Consider the following 14463-nt stretch of genomic DNA (forward strand, 5'->3'; position numbering starts at 1 on the left):
GTGAACTAGCATTACTTTTTTTTTTTATATACGGTTAATAACAGAGGAAGTTCTCAGCTGTAAATTAACACGAGAGCAAAATAGAAAGTTTCCAGGAAAGTTTTTTTTTTTATCAGGCTTTTTAATTCACATTTTTCCATTTTTAAACACTGTGAAAGCTTTTTCTGGCTGAATAAACCTGCTGTAAAACTTATTTTGTTTCATCATGATTTCTCCATAAGCAAGAAACTAGAGATACTTAAAAGTGGGATGTGAAGCTATAAAACATGTTCTTGAATGTATTTAATACTGTAATGGAAGAAGAAATGGTTCAATAACTTGATGAATTGTACGAGATGCAAAATATTGCTTCTTTTGTAATATTTAAGAATTTTTTTATCAATAAATACAGTATTAAATATATAGATAGATATTATATATATATATATATTTGTATATGACACATTTCACACACATGGACAGTAAAATCAGAGCCTCTAAAGTGTGGTACAAATAAATATTTAAATAAATAAATTAATACTAGGGTCTCAAAAACAAATGTACATAAATAGACATTTTTACAGGTAAAAATAGGTCATTTCAGGGCTACGTCTCTTTATCAGTCAATGTCCGAACCCACAGTACGCAGGAATATGTCTCGTTGCGTCTGTCCTTCTTCTTCTTCTTCTCCTTTTTTTCTTCATCATCATCACACGGCAGCTCCACGGGGCCAAGCACCGAGTTCCAGGTGCTGAACATCCTGTTGAGTCCCAATTGCAGCGATTTAATCTGGAACGCTTGTGATGTCACGACACAGACAACATCCGCAACGCTCTCTCTTTTTGTTTTTCTCTCTCGCTTTCTGTCTTTCTCTGTCTCTCTTACTTGGCCTTCATCTTGTCTATTTTATTTTGAGGTAGAATTTCATTTACTTCACAGTCACCCTGAAATAAAACAGACATCCGAGAGATCAAATGTCAAACATGGAACTAAAAACGTAGCCTAACGATGACCTCATGTAGTCTGGGGATATTGTGCACACATTTTTTGGATGGTGTGTGTGTGTGTGTGTGTGTGTGCTGGCTTACCGTGAGCTCCTGTGTTTTAGCGGTGCGTAGACGTGCCAAGCTTAACCTTCTCCTCACTTTCTACATCGTATGTGCCTCGTTTGTGAAACCTGTCAATCCCAAGAGATATTAGATTTCCTTTTCTGGCACAAATACAGTATACAAAATTGATGGAGGTTATGAACGTGTGTGCGTCAGAAACTAACCTGAGTGCTAAGAGGAGGCCGATGATGGTCAGACAGAGCGACGAGAGAACGACGGCCACGACGGCGAGGGCCGTCGTTCGACTGTAGCCTTCTCCGTTCGTTCCTACAGGTAATGAGAAAAAGAGACACCTCTCTCCTGAGTAACCGAGATTGCATCTGTAAAAAAAAAATCATTTTTAGTTTAACTTTGTTAAAAATAGCTTGAAAACAAACCCCACTCATGATACTCATCATAACATAAAAAAAGCTGATTAATGGAGAAGTTATACTTACATGCAGGAAGGGCCGATCTTTCTCAGATACTGACATGTTCCATGGATGCAATAATCCTTATATTTTTTTAGGCAAGGATTCTTCTTCTTCCCTTTCCCCTTTCCTTTTCCTTTCCTTTCTCCTTTTCCTTTCCTCTCGTTTACATTCAGCACCGTGGTCGGGTCTTTAGGTTTGCTCGAAAATGCGACTGTAAAAGCGAAGAAATTTAACAAAGTTAACCACCATGTTTTCTTCTCTTATGTACAATACGTAATAATAATAATAATAATAATAATATGAAAAATCTCTGTTCTGAGACAAAGTCTTAAAGACGTTTAAAAATCGTGCCAAGCTAAAGAAGCGAAACTGCAAAGCGTTTTTTGACGCTTATGTCAGCCGCTTTTGAATTACCTTGAGGCATCTCGAAATCCCCCGACAGATCGTATTCGTATTGTTCGTCGTCATCGTAGTAATATTCTTCCTCTTCCTCTTGTCGGTGGTCCTCGTGCTTGGTGTTGTCAGTGGGCCTTTTGTCGTTCAGGGCCTCAGATGTGCGCAGCAGGTGAATCACAGTGGTTTGTGCAGGCTTCTCCGACTCGTACCTGTCTATAGATGCACCACTTGCCAAAGTGAAAATAACTATAAAAAAATAAAAATAAAAATCATTTTAATACATTGTTCATTTAATACATCTGTGTTTATTTGCTTCTCAGTCTCGCTTAGGTCCTGAATGTGGATATGGAAAGGGGAATCAATATTTTTGAGCTTTGTGTGCAATTTCGCCTGTTTAGCTATTCTGATGTATTTAACATGTACAAATGGCTAATATAAAAACGAACTATTCTTTCCCTAAAATAGCAAAACACACCCCTGTCTACACCCCTAGAGGGTGCTCGGGCAGATTTATAAAACTCACATGCACAGACACTGATCTAATGCATGAACACACGGGTCAAAAATAAATATATCATGTTACATTACATAAAGATTATTCTTAAATGGGCTGCTGACCAACTGAACCACAGTGATGACCTCCAAGAAAAGATTCATAGACGTGCTGAAAAACTGACGAATTATATCAACACTGTTAAAAAAATCATGCAACACGTAACATCAGGTCACGTCGCATCCCGTCACGTGTACAGTGGGTGCGAGGGGAAAAAGATGTGAGGCTGCGTTCCACAGAATCAATCACAGAAGACTGAATGAAGCCTGGAATTACTTACCGAGCACATGGGCAAGAGCAGCCAGCACACACAGCTTCATAGTTTCCAACTCTGATATAACAGGAAGAAGGAAAAAAAAAAGGAAGGAAAAAAAATCCAAGAAAAAGTTGAGGCTTGTTTTGAGTATTCCACAGAGTTCTGAGTTTAATCCGTGGACGTGAGTTGGAGCGTGGCTGAGCTCTGAGAGGGCAAGGAGACAGAAATCAGTGCTGGAACTGAGCGAGCGTTTAAATAGAGCTGAAAGAAACCACGCCTCACACACACACACACACATACACTCTCTCTCTCTCTCTCTCTCTCTCTCTCTCTCTCTTCTTCCTTTCACACTCCATTTCTTTTACAGCATGCTGTCACAAAACGTTTTTATTTGCAGTGCTTACAATCATTTCAACTTAAATATCTAGATGTTTAAAAGAACCTTTCCCTTTATCAAAGAGTCACAGAATTATTTGTGACAAACTTTTAACTGTTTATAAAAACCTACCTATCTGTAGACCCCTTTGACAGCGAGGTCACAAAGAGAGCCTTTAATTACTGAAACAACCAAACTTATGGGTTTTATGTAGAACCTTGCAACAGAAAATTTATCCTCTTTTAGCATGTTAGATGTTATACGTAGAAGCTACCTGAGTGGTTCTAAGTAGAACCCTATACCTTAAAGGGCTCCAAATAACACAGCGTACAGAGGAGACCTATCTTTAGGGTTCTGGGTAAACCGCTATGGGTTGGGAAGAGACAAATATTTACCTATCCAAAGAGTCCTCTCTATGGGTTCTATATAGAACCCTGCAACTGAGAGGGTCCCCAAAGAGAAGCACTTAGTAAGGAGATAACACATACTTTATTCAAAGAATCTACCTTCAGGGTTCTGTGTAGAAAATAAGAAACTCGTTTTCTAAAGACACAAACTTTTAACTATTCAAAATGAACCTTGAAAGTTCTATAAAGGGTTCAGTGTAGATCCTCTTTGTTGCAGGGTTCTATAGAGAACTTCTAAGGTACCGAAGGTCATGATTATCTGAACAAGGTTCCATGTAGATCCTCTTTAGGGAGAGACAGACCTTAAATGTTCTACATAGAACCCTGTAACATAAAGGGTCAAGCTGTATTTAGGGTTCTATGTGGACCCGTACGACCTTTAACTGTTCAGAGGATCGTTATTTTAACATCTTCAACACAACACACAAGAGTTTCAGAGATATAGCAGAGATTTGATTGATCTGATGTGCCTTTAATTGGTTCTTTACAAATAAACAAATAACGAACAAACGAACGAAGGTGAAATTTAAAAACACAACTTTGTACTTAATATTATTGAGTACAATATCACTGAAATGTTATTTTATTGATTTTTTAAATTATTTTGTTCACTTTATGCTTTTTAAACTACTTCCATACTTTATGAGTATGGAATGAGTCTCCAGTATCAGTGCTGTGTGTGTGTGTGTGTGTGTGTGTGTGTGAGAGAGAGAGAGAGAGAGAGAGAGAGAGAGAGAGAGAGAGAGAGAGAGAGAGAGAGAGAGAGTGAAAGGCGAGAGAGACAGAGAGAGAGTGAAGGGGGAGGAAGAGAGAGAGAGAGAGAGAGAGAGAGAGAGAGAGAGAGAGAGAGAGAGAGCGAGAGAGAGAGAGAGAGAGAGAGAGAGAGAGAGAGAGAGAGAGAGAGAGATCGAGAGAGAGAGAGAGAGAGAGAGAGAGAGAGAGAGAGAGAGAGAGAGAGAGAGAGAGAATGGCGAGAGAGACAGAGAGAGAGAGTGAAGGGGGAGGAAGAGAGAGAGAGAGAGAGAGAGAGAGAGAGAGAGAGAGAGAGAGAGAGAGACAGACAGAGTGAGAGAGAGAGAGAGAGAGAGAGAGAGAGAGAGAGAGAGAGAGACAGAGTGAGGGGACAGAGAGAGAAAGACAGAGTGGAGAGAGAGAGAGAGAGAGAGGGGGGGGAGGAAGAGAGAGAGAGAGAGAGAGAGAGAGAGAGAGAGACAGAGTGGAGAGAGAGAGAGAGAGAGAGAGAGAGAGAGAGAGAGAGAGAGAGAGAGACAGACAGAGTGAGGGGAGAGAGAGAGAGAGAGAGAGAGAGAGAGAGAGAGAGAGAGAGAGATTGGTTATTTTTATAACATCAAAGCAACCTTTAATACATAATTCATGTTCACACAATAATACTTGAACCAAACAAAAGAAGTCGAGTGTCATCATTAGAAGGTAAGATGACGACACACATGACTGTTAGACACAACGCATGAAATCAAGCCTTACAAACTGTTCCATTGTGTACAATGTTGTGTTTTATAGACAGAATGTTACTGATTTGAGTTCAGTGCACCGACAGCGCCATCTAGTGAAACACAACACGTGGTGTTACTGAATTACAAATAACTAAAAGAACTACAAACTACTAAAGATTGTGAACTTCAAGGCCAGCAAAAAACACCACAAGCTTAAGTATAGAAATCTTTTCCTCACGATTCAGTATTTCTCTTCATGTGAACATCAGGAAAGTTTTACAATTTTTTTTATTTATTTTTGGGTAAATCGGTGGCATGTAAACTTTTTCACAGGGCTCCAGATTAGACCAGAGAGCCAGTCAGCGGAATATTATTTATGGGTTACACAAAATGAGCATATAAATATACGGTGTACGTACAAACCCCTCCGAAGGTATTGTTACGGTGTAGAATATTAGTTTGTCTTAGCTGAACAGTAAAGAACTGAAGACATGCTTTTGAAACATTTCCTCATATTTTCATTTGCAGCATTTGATAGAAACTCTTATCCAGAGCAACTTATATTTTATCTAATAATTGTTTTAAATAACTGGGCAATTAAGGGTTAAGGGCCTTGCTCAGGGACCCAGCAGTGGCAGCATGCACTACTATGCACTTCTCACACTTTATCTACATCACTGATCTGTCATTTATTCTGTATTTATATTTAATACTCGTACTGTCTATATTGTCTCACGTCGTCTGTATTGTCTTGTATAGTATAGTGTTATTTATGTCTGTACTTTTGTGAGTCACAAACAGCTGGAACCAAATTCCTTGTGTGTGTGAACGCACTTGGCCAATAAACCTGATTCTGATTCTGATGGTGGACCTGGGAATAAAGGAATAAAGGAATAAATTGTGTGATAAAATTAAATGAAGCTAAAAACTGCAATTAAAATAATAATAATAATAATAATAATAATAATAATAATAATAATAATAATAATAATAATAATAATAATAATATGTATATTATTCACTATTCGTACACCTGATTTCTTGTTTAGGGTGAAACATATGTTTTTTTTTTCATGTTAAAATGTTTAATAAAAATATTTATTATTAAAATTTATGTTTTTAGAAATGAGTATGTTAACTTTGTGAGGACATTTGGTTGTTTGGTTTGCTACAGCATATCAGGATTTGTGACAAAGCCGTGTGTGTGTGTGTGTGTGTGTGTGTGTGTGTGTGTGTGTGTGTGTTTGTGTGTATGTATGAGAGAGACAGTGTGTTTGTTTGTGTGTGTTTCTGTGTGTGTGTATGTGTGTGTGAGTGTATGTATGTGTGTGGGTTGGTGTCTTTGTGTGTGTGTGTGTGTGTGTGTCTGTGTGTGTGTGTTTGTGTGTGTGAGAGAGAGAGAGAGACAGTGTGTTTGTTTGTGTGTGTCTGTGTGTTTCTGTGTGTGTGTATGTGTGTGTTGGTGTCTGTGTCTGTGTGTGTGTGTGTGTCTGTGTGTGTGTTTGTGTGTGTGTGTGTTGGTGTCTGTGTCTGTGTGTGTGTGTGTCTGTGTGTGTGTTTGTGTGTGTGCCTGTGTGTGTGTGTGTGTGTGTGTTTGTGTGTGTGTGTGTTGGTGTCTGTGTGTGTGTGTGTGTGTGTGTGTGTGTGTGTCTGTGTGTGTGTTTGTGTGTGTGTGCCTGTGTATGTGTCTGTGTGTGTGTGTGTGTGTGTGTGTGTGTGTGTGTGTGTGTATGTGTGTGTGTGTGAAATAGAGATTTGCATGACTATGACAATTTAAGATAATTCACCGTGTTGAACAATTTGTGTTTTAATAATGGATGACGTCACCTTTTCTGTTGTACCCGGACTTTTATTTTGGAGGCGCGCGAGAGAACTCCTGTCGGAATGAGACCAGTTTCAGCCGGTTTGCAGGAAAGCGATAAAGCGACTCTTCTTATCATATTATATTTATTTAGTGACATAAACTTCGGAGTTAAACGATCAAAAAGCCCGGGTAATATTTATAACAAAAATATGGACAGAATAAAACACCGGATTAAGGCGGATATTCACAGAAATCTACAGTTTAAAAGGTAAGTACACATTTAAATCCCTTGGTAGTTTATCAGCTGATTAGCACGATGGCTAATTTACCTCAGGCTTCACCTGAGGCCTTGTTTATATCTTCAACAACCATATTATTTACTAACAGTGAACTAAAATGTCATCACTTCTAGAGCTCATGTGATAAAAGTTGAGATTCAAGGAAGTCATCTCGTTATTAAGAGATGTAGTGCCGTTATTACGCGTTATAACGTTTGTTATTGGGAGAGAGCGTGTCGTTATTACGCGTTATAGAGTCTCGTTGTTGACTGTCGTGTTGTGTCGCCTTTGGTGTGTATGAGCATTAGCGTGTCATGGTTTGGAGACGTGATGTTTGGTCGTAGCGTGTTGTTGGGGTTTGTGTCGTCTTGTCCTTGGTGGTCCTGTCGTCTTGTCCTTGGCCGTCGTAGCACGTCGTAGCCCGTCGTCATTGTGAGTCATGTCGTATTTTTGTCTGTGGTCGTGCAGTTTCCTCCCTGGGGGATGTGATGCATCGTCATTTGGAGTTGTGTCAACTGGTCTTTTGCGGTCGTAGCGCGTCGTGGTGTCGTAGGAGTCATACAGCCGTGTCATTTGAAATCTTACACACGTTCAATAAACCTGATTCTGATTTTGTTATTCTGTTTGTTTTTTTTTCAGAAGTTGAAGATGTTTATTGGGGACTTTGAGGACAGGCTTTCAGCATCAGCACCACTCACCTCTGTCTCATCGTCCACATCCGACTCAGCTCCGTCTCAGGTTTCCGCTTCAGCCCGGACATTCACTTCCAAATCCAACAATAATACTGAAAACTGGGATAAAACACGGCTCAAAATTGGTGAGGTTTAAAACATGGGTGAAACATGAGGATGATTGGTGACCTTTTTTTTTTTTAAATAGGATCTCCTTTAGCCTGGCCTTCACCACCTCTGACTCTAGCAGCAATCACATTAGGCATCTCCATGGGTGGAAACGAAGGAGGAGGACGTGGCTCTGATCGGTGGAACCTCTTCGGGGTCCGTCCCACTGTGCAGAAATCCCCCACCGACCCCGGCTCCGATTCCAAGACCTCGGGTGAGAAACGGCCAGCTGATGAACCTCTTACATTTATTTTATTCGTTCTTGCAGGAAAACTCCTCAGTAAAGTTACACGACTGTGTGTTTTGGAGTTCTTCTATAGCCAAACTTTATTTCCTTAGAAAATACCTAAAGGTTATGTTCACGGTGGATTTTGTGAAGATTATGTTGATTAACAGACCTCGTACGGGTCCTAAACTTTAGACAGACACGGATAATTAAAAACACGTAAGAGAAATCCTGTTGGCTTTTTTTTTTAACACTGTATGGTCTTTTTTTCTTTTCCCCGTTTCTCCGATTGTCTCTTCACTGCATGCTCCCTCACAGGATTCAGTCTTCAGTCGTACTTCGGGCTTCACAAGTCCACCACCCTGGACGGCATCAAGACCCAGGTGAACCTTGCCGTCGAAGACCCGGCCAACTTCAAGGCTCCCAAGCTGGAGGTGACCGTAGCGGAGGAGAAGAAAGCATCTGCGCATAAACTCAAACATCGTGACATGAACATTCTCACTCCGTCGGGCTTCTGACATCGGCACATCCCCCTCACCCCCTCTTCTCTTCACTCAGGTCACCTGCACACTCCAGAAAAACCTTCACACACCCCGATTACAGGCTGTTGGATGTTTCTGAAACTGTAGCTTTCCGCCATGGCAGTCGGACACGTTGCCGATATTTATCTCGGGTTCAAGCTGCAGTTTCAGTTTACTGTGAACATTATTGTGTTCGGATAACGGATGACGTAGGCTACACCACAGCTGTAGAAACACATCTGTATTTTTTTTGTTTACTTATTATTTGAATGTATCATTTGATTGTGCTTCAGACAGACCGCATTAAACAGGGTATCACAAACCTGCTTTAACAGCACGACTTCCAGCACGTACGAGGACCGTTCTGTAAATAGTATCATGGTATTTTTTTTTTTTATTATTATTTATTTATTAAGAGGCATCAGGAACGTTATTTCTCCGCATTCAAGTCTGTAGTGATATCTATGCAGTTCCAGGGTCATTACAGCATCACGGTTTTACGGTTGCCTTTTTAAAAATACATTTCTGTGCGTTTGTTTCCTCATAACTCTTTTTCTCAGCATGGATCACCGTCACATGGGGTAGCGACACTGTTTGTCTCGCAATCCGTTCATCTTTGATTTTGGAAGTCATGCGACATGAGATTTTCAACACCTCAGAGGGTCAAAATAATTTCAGGGCACACAGTCATGGTCACGTGTAGATTTCATAGATATAGATGTCATTGTGAAACGGTGTTGAAGTTAAGTTTAGATTTCTACCGTAATTCCGTTAATTATCTTGAGCACAGAATAACATCACAGTTGTACGCTGTTTCTAGAAAAAAAAAAAAAGTTCCTAACTTTACGGTCATATGACTTATGAATTATGCTCAAGAGAGCCTTGCACAAGCACTACGGATGCGGTAGCTCAGTGGTAACGGTGTTGAACTGCTGATCGGAAGGTTGTGATTTTGAACCCCGGGTCCACCAAACTGCCACTGCTGGGCCCTTGAGCAAGGCCCTTAACACTCAGTTGTTTACTAGGGATCTTATCCTCCTTATCCTCTGTGCGAATAGACATTTATTTTCAGCTTGCGTAATGTTAAATGTCTGATACTTCAATCGCCGTGAAATCGTGATGTTCGTAGACTCACCTAGTACAGACAACATCTTAGCACTGCACCACATTGTCATCACACCAGCGCTGGACTCCCTGATGCGGCTCTGCGTGCTGGACGTGCTGATAAAACAGGTCAATTATCGCTTGTGCTTCAGCGCTCGTGTCTGTTAGTAGCATGAGATTGAGGTGTTTGTGTCTACTGTCCATGAGCAATAGCATTTCACAGGATGGAGTTTCATATTCCACTACTGTAGTATAATATGCCACGTGTTCTCACCCATTTGTATTCTTTTCTAGACATTTTTAGTGAATGAAATCCATTTTATAGTTCAAATCCTGCTCTGATACATAACATATTCATCATACCAGTTGCTTTTATAGTGAGAGGTATTAAGATTTTTTTTTTAAACATTGTTTATTGTGAAATAGCTTTTTTTTTGCATTCCAGCACACACACACACACCATTTTGTTCTGTATAAAGATTTATCTGCCATGCAGCTGTTCAGTCTGAGTCCGATGCCTCAAATAAAATTTGAAGTCAACAGAGTCGATGTTTGACGATCATTGGGTTCTTAATCATTTTCTAGTAGTGTAGAGTTTTGTGCTTAACACACAGTCACACACAGTCAGATTCAGTGGAAATAGTTTATTTGGAAATATATATGAACATTTTACTGGTGTCTCATGAGCACGTCCTTGTATCACGTGTACAGTAACTCAACACCGTTTAGCCAAACACAATTACAGAGTAATCCTGACTGACTATATATGAAAAAAAAAATCAAAATGCTGAAATAATTCCTGTTGGAAACTTTATATCTCTAAACCATTATTACATAAAAGACCAGTCACCAAGCTATGAACGTTTATTATTATGTTTAAACACAGATTTATGTTATAAAACACAATGATGAGAATTTCGGCTCTTCACCAGCGCTGGTGGCATGCGGCTGCTGAGAGAAAGCTTCTCGATCGCAAAAGATAAATACAAATAATGCTTTAGCAGCAACACTTAGAAAGTAACACAATTCTGAAATAAATTCAGTTCTTAAAGCTGATGGGAGCTGAAAAAAAACAAGGATTCACAGTAAGCGGGATTTAACACACTGCTTCATAACGGCTTTGTATACGTTTAAATAACGCAGTTAACCAAGTGTGTGTGTGTAAGAAAGAGAAAAAGAGAGATGGTGTCTCTTTCCTATCTGTAACATTTACACTGCACCTGTGTGTGTTTGTAAAAAATATATATTAACATCAACATGACGCTCAGTAAATTAGAAGAAAGAAAAGAGTCAGAATTTGTTTCCCATGAAGCGAAATCGTCCGTTTAATTCAACTGATTATAGATTATAGAATTCTTACCTTGTGTAGCAAATAAATGTAAATGTAAATGCTTCTGTGAATTCATGTTACATAAAAGTCTACAAATGTATAACCTTTAGAAATATCCATGAATGAAAGCCAAACCTTTACTTTAATGTTCTTGTCTATTAAAACGCAATTAGCAGGGATGCATCGATACTGATACTGATATAGACTCTAACAGGTGCGATATCGGACTCGTTAAGGTCAATAAACGATACCACGAGAAAGTGTGAGACCTAAACCTCATGCGCTGTAGAATATCGGCTGTGTCTCAATCAGCTCCCTGGTTCAATAATCAGCTCCCTGGTTCACTAATCAGCTCCCTGGTTCAATAATCAGTTCATTGGTTCACTAATCAGCTCTCTGGTTCACTAATCAGTTTATTGGTTCACTAATCAGTTCATTGGTTCACTAATCAGCTCTCTGGTTCACTAATCAGCTCCCTGGTTCACTAATCAGGTCACTGGTTCAGTAATCAGCTCACTGGTTCACTAAACAGCTCACTGGTTCACTAATCAGCTCCCTAGTTCACTAATCAGCTCCCTGGTTCACTAATCAGCTCCCTAGTTCACTAATCAGCTCACTGGTTCACTAATCAGCTCACTGGTTCACTAATCAGCTCACTGGTTCACCAATCAGCTCACCGGTTCACTAATCAGCTCACTGGTTCACCAATCAGCTCACTGGTTCACTAATCAGCTCACTGAGCATGGAGTCGGTCAGATTTAGGGATCTGTGCACAGGGAACATTCACTCCATAAATCCTGTACTGGAAATCTGGACGTCCTCTCAGCTCGGGAAAAATGTGCACTAACCAAACTCTCAGCCAACTTTGTCTACAAACTTTTGTTTGTTTGAGTCTTACAACTTTTAAGTTTTTAATGAATAAAAACAAATCCACTAGCCTCTGATCATATTTTAAGTGCAGTGACAGAAACCCGGGAGATTGAGAAAACAAATTTATTTGACATATAAATACTTTTCACGTCTGGGTTTTCAGTGACTGGTGGAAATTAGAACGTCCCCGGAAATTGAGTCACCACATCACCCAACTAGATTTGTAAAGTTCGACAAACTTTGATGTTGGCTTGTCGGAGCAAGTAAGGCCGGTATGCTAGGGTGCCAATACTTTTGGAGGCGAGTGGATACTAGCATGTGACATCATCCGAATACCTGTGACGCAGTTCCCCTCATTGTTCTGAGTGTTTTGACATGTCACATGTCAATGTTGTGGAAAGTTTTTTGATTTTGCATAAATTGGGGGCGGGGCTGGGGGAAAACCGAAGGGCCAGTCGGTACACCAATTTAAACCTTTGTCCTGAGTATTTATAATGGGTGTCTATAGCAAAAAAGACCATTTTGAGATCCGGTACCGTGAGTACCGGAACTCAGATCGAATGAGTACCGGAACTCGGATTAGAAAAGTAATAGCAACAAATTTCAATTCAGGGTCTTCGACAAATCCGATTTTGGTGCATGGAGCTCAAAAGCCCTAGGAGTTGTTACTCTTGATTAGTTTTTGTCTAAGAAGAATAAACAAAACAGAATTTTGGCTTCTACAAGCTAACGTAATAATAATAATAAGCTTATAAAGCAAAACAAAATGTTGTCTTCTACATGCTAACATAATTACAGAACACACAGTTACACACTCTATACCGAGTCACTACCTAAGGAGCTACAGAGCTGACTGAGACGTGAACCTCAGGTTATGTGTGATTTTTTTTAAAAGTTACAATTATGCATGTTAACTGTTCACTGTTTTCGTTCAGTAAAGCGATTATAAAACCTCATCGTCATTGAAGACGAACACAAGCGAAGCGAATTTAGTCGTCTATTTTCTAACCCAAACAACTCAGTGCGTGCATAGAAACACCTGAAGGCATCAAACGTTGTCATGACGACACAAAAGGAGGAAATCATCCCATAAAACAAAAAACATCTTAAACGTTGTGTGTGTGAGTGAAAATAACAGCTCGAACCCTTATGTTTGAAGATCACGAGCCTGATTGCCTGCGCACGTGCACACGTTTAAATAAAATAACGCAACCTCGTTGTTTTGCGTAACAAAAAACCACTTTACTCAATTTCCGCGTCGTTATTCGTTATCGATAAGTACAACAAAAAAGTGTAACAAAAAACAAAATCATATCAATGCATCCCTAACAATTATATCATAATATACCATATAGCAAAAATATACCATAAATTAATACAAAGATAAAGAAACTGAATGTGATGTTAAACGAAATCACAGGTCGTCATAGCAACATGAAGAATCCCGACAATATAATAAATCAATACGACAATATGTATATTTTGTACCAAAATATAATACAATCTAGTAGTAGTGTACATTTAATAATAATCATAATATAAAAAAAATACAGTAACACGCTAAACTTCCTTAATTACAAAAGAAAAAAAGAACCATCTGATACGGTTCATTTCCTGCAAAATAAAATAATAAAGAAAGAAGAAGCGTACGCTAGTAATGATGATAAATCAGTTAGCTCTTCGGTATCGTTTCTCCACACCCGATTGTCAGCGTTTACGAAGATATAACCAGCTTTTCTCCATCCATCAGCTAGTGAAGAGCTCAAAACATCTCTCATCGATCTCTCACGTGACCGTCACGAGAGCCGTTACGTGTGTTCCCACATGCGTTACAGAGCAAGGGAACTTCTCCAGACTTCAGTTCATCACCAAGACGCTCCTGTGTGACGGATCGCTTACTTTGCTCCTCCGCTTGTGTAGTCACGGCTGCGACAGACGCTTTCGCTTGATCCTCTGCATCGTCCCTTCGTCCTTTAAAAACAGAACACAACGCTCCCGGTTCGACCGCTGATCACGTCACGATCACGTCACGTCACATGCAGGGGCTCATGCAGCAGAGGCAAAGAAAGCGGTCCTTCACACCTTCCTCCGAAATGTCCGACGCAGATTAAAAAATATAGATTTATACAAATATACAAACTCCTAGGTTGGTCCAAAATGTGTAGTATATTGGAAATATATATATATATATATATACTGTAGGTAACTCTATGGCTGATGGATAATCATCAAAGTCTTATTAAAAAAATAGGAGGTTGTATTTATACTGTAGGATTATGTACAGGAACCTGATTACGCTTCATGTTAGCCATCACTGCAAAACAAAAACGCAGATATTAGATATTAGATATTAAAAAGCAGGTTTAAAGATATTCATTCATTAATCATGCCAGGAAGTCATTCAGAAAAACAACCAAAGTCAGACGTTTTCAACACCATCAATTTTTCACCGATTTTTCACCATTATCTCTCAATCTGCCAGCTCATCCTTATTATACGACATCTTACAGGGAGAGAGACGAAGAAGGCTAACTAACTAACACGTGCG

At 39.5% G+C, this 14463-nt stretch overlaps 3 protein-coding genes across 4 annotated transcripts in view; 1 reads left to right on the forward strand and 2 right to left on the reverse strand.

Annotated features, from left to right (window-relative positions):
- Positions 1-406: 406 nt before the first annotated feature.
- hbegfa (heparin-binding EGF-like growth factor a) lies at positions 407-2933 on the reverse strand. The gene is made up of 6 exons (XM_060885796.1): positions 2731-2933; positions 1916-2143; positions 1526-1712; positions 1253-1408; positions 1068-1156; positions 407-923 (listed from the first exon to the last, which is right to left on the reverse strand). Exons 1-5 carry the CDS (start codon positions 2768-2770, stop codon positions 1084-1086), a joined length of 684 nt encoding a protein of 227 aa, XP_060741779.1. The 5' UTR covers positions 2771-2933; the 3' UTR covers positions 407-923; positions 1068-1083.
- A 3886-nt stretch (positions 2934-6819) lies between these two features.
- LOC132855608 (putative monooxygenase p33MONOX) lies at positions 6820-10259 on the forward strand. 2 transcript variants are annotated; one of them, XM_060884697.1, is made up of 4 exons: positions 6820-7015; positions 7665-7763; positions 7905-8078; positions 8409-10259. In XM_060884697.1, exons 3-4 carry the CDS (start codon positions 7967-7969, stop codon positions 8606-8608), a joined length of 312 nt encoding a protein of 103 aa, XP_060740680.1. In that variant the 5' UTR covers positions 6820-7015; positions 7665-7763; positions 7905-7966; the 3' UTR covers positions 8609-10259. The 2 variants fall into 2 exon arrangements, with proteins under 2 accessions (XP_060740680.1, XP_060740681.1); XM_060884698.1 differs by having other exon boundaries at positions 7665-8078.
- Positions 10260-10344: 85 nt separating this feature from the next.
- Positions 10345-14463, reverse strand: part of LOC132856328 (collagen alpha-1(XXIII) chain-like) — a 29883-nt gene continuing 25764 nt past the window's right edge. Inside the window, exon 27 of the mRNA XM_060885865.1 lies at positions 10345-14229. Within this exon, the coding sequence (XP_060741848.1) occupies positions 14227-14229 (3 nt within the window). The 3' untranslated portion in view covers positions 10345-14226. The remainder of the gene's footprint in view (positions 14230-14463) is intronic.

Source organism: Tachysurus vachellii, chromosome 13 (genome assembly GCF_030014155.1).
Source record: "Tachysurus vachellii isolate PV-2020 chromosome 13, HZAU_Pvac_v1, whole genome shotgun sequence".
In the NCBI taxonomy this organism is placed as follows: Eukaryota; Metazoa; Chordata; class Actinopteri; order Siluriformes; family Bagridae; genus Tachysurus; species Tachysurus vachellii.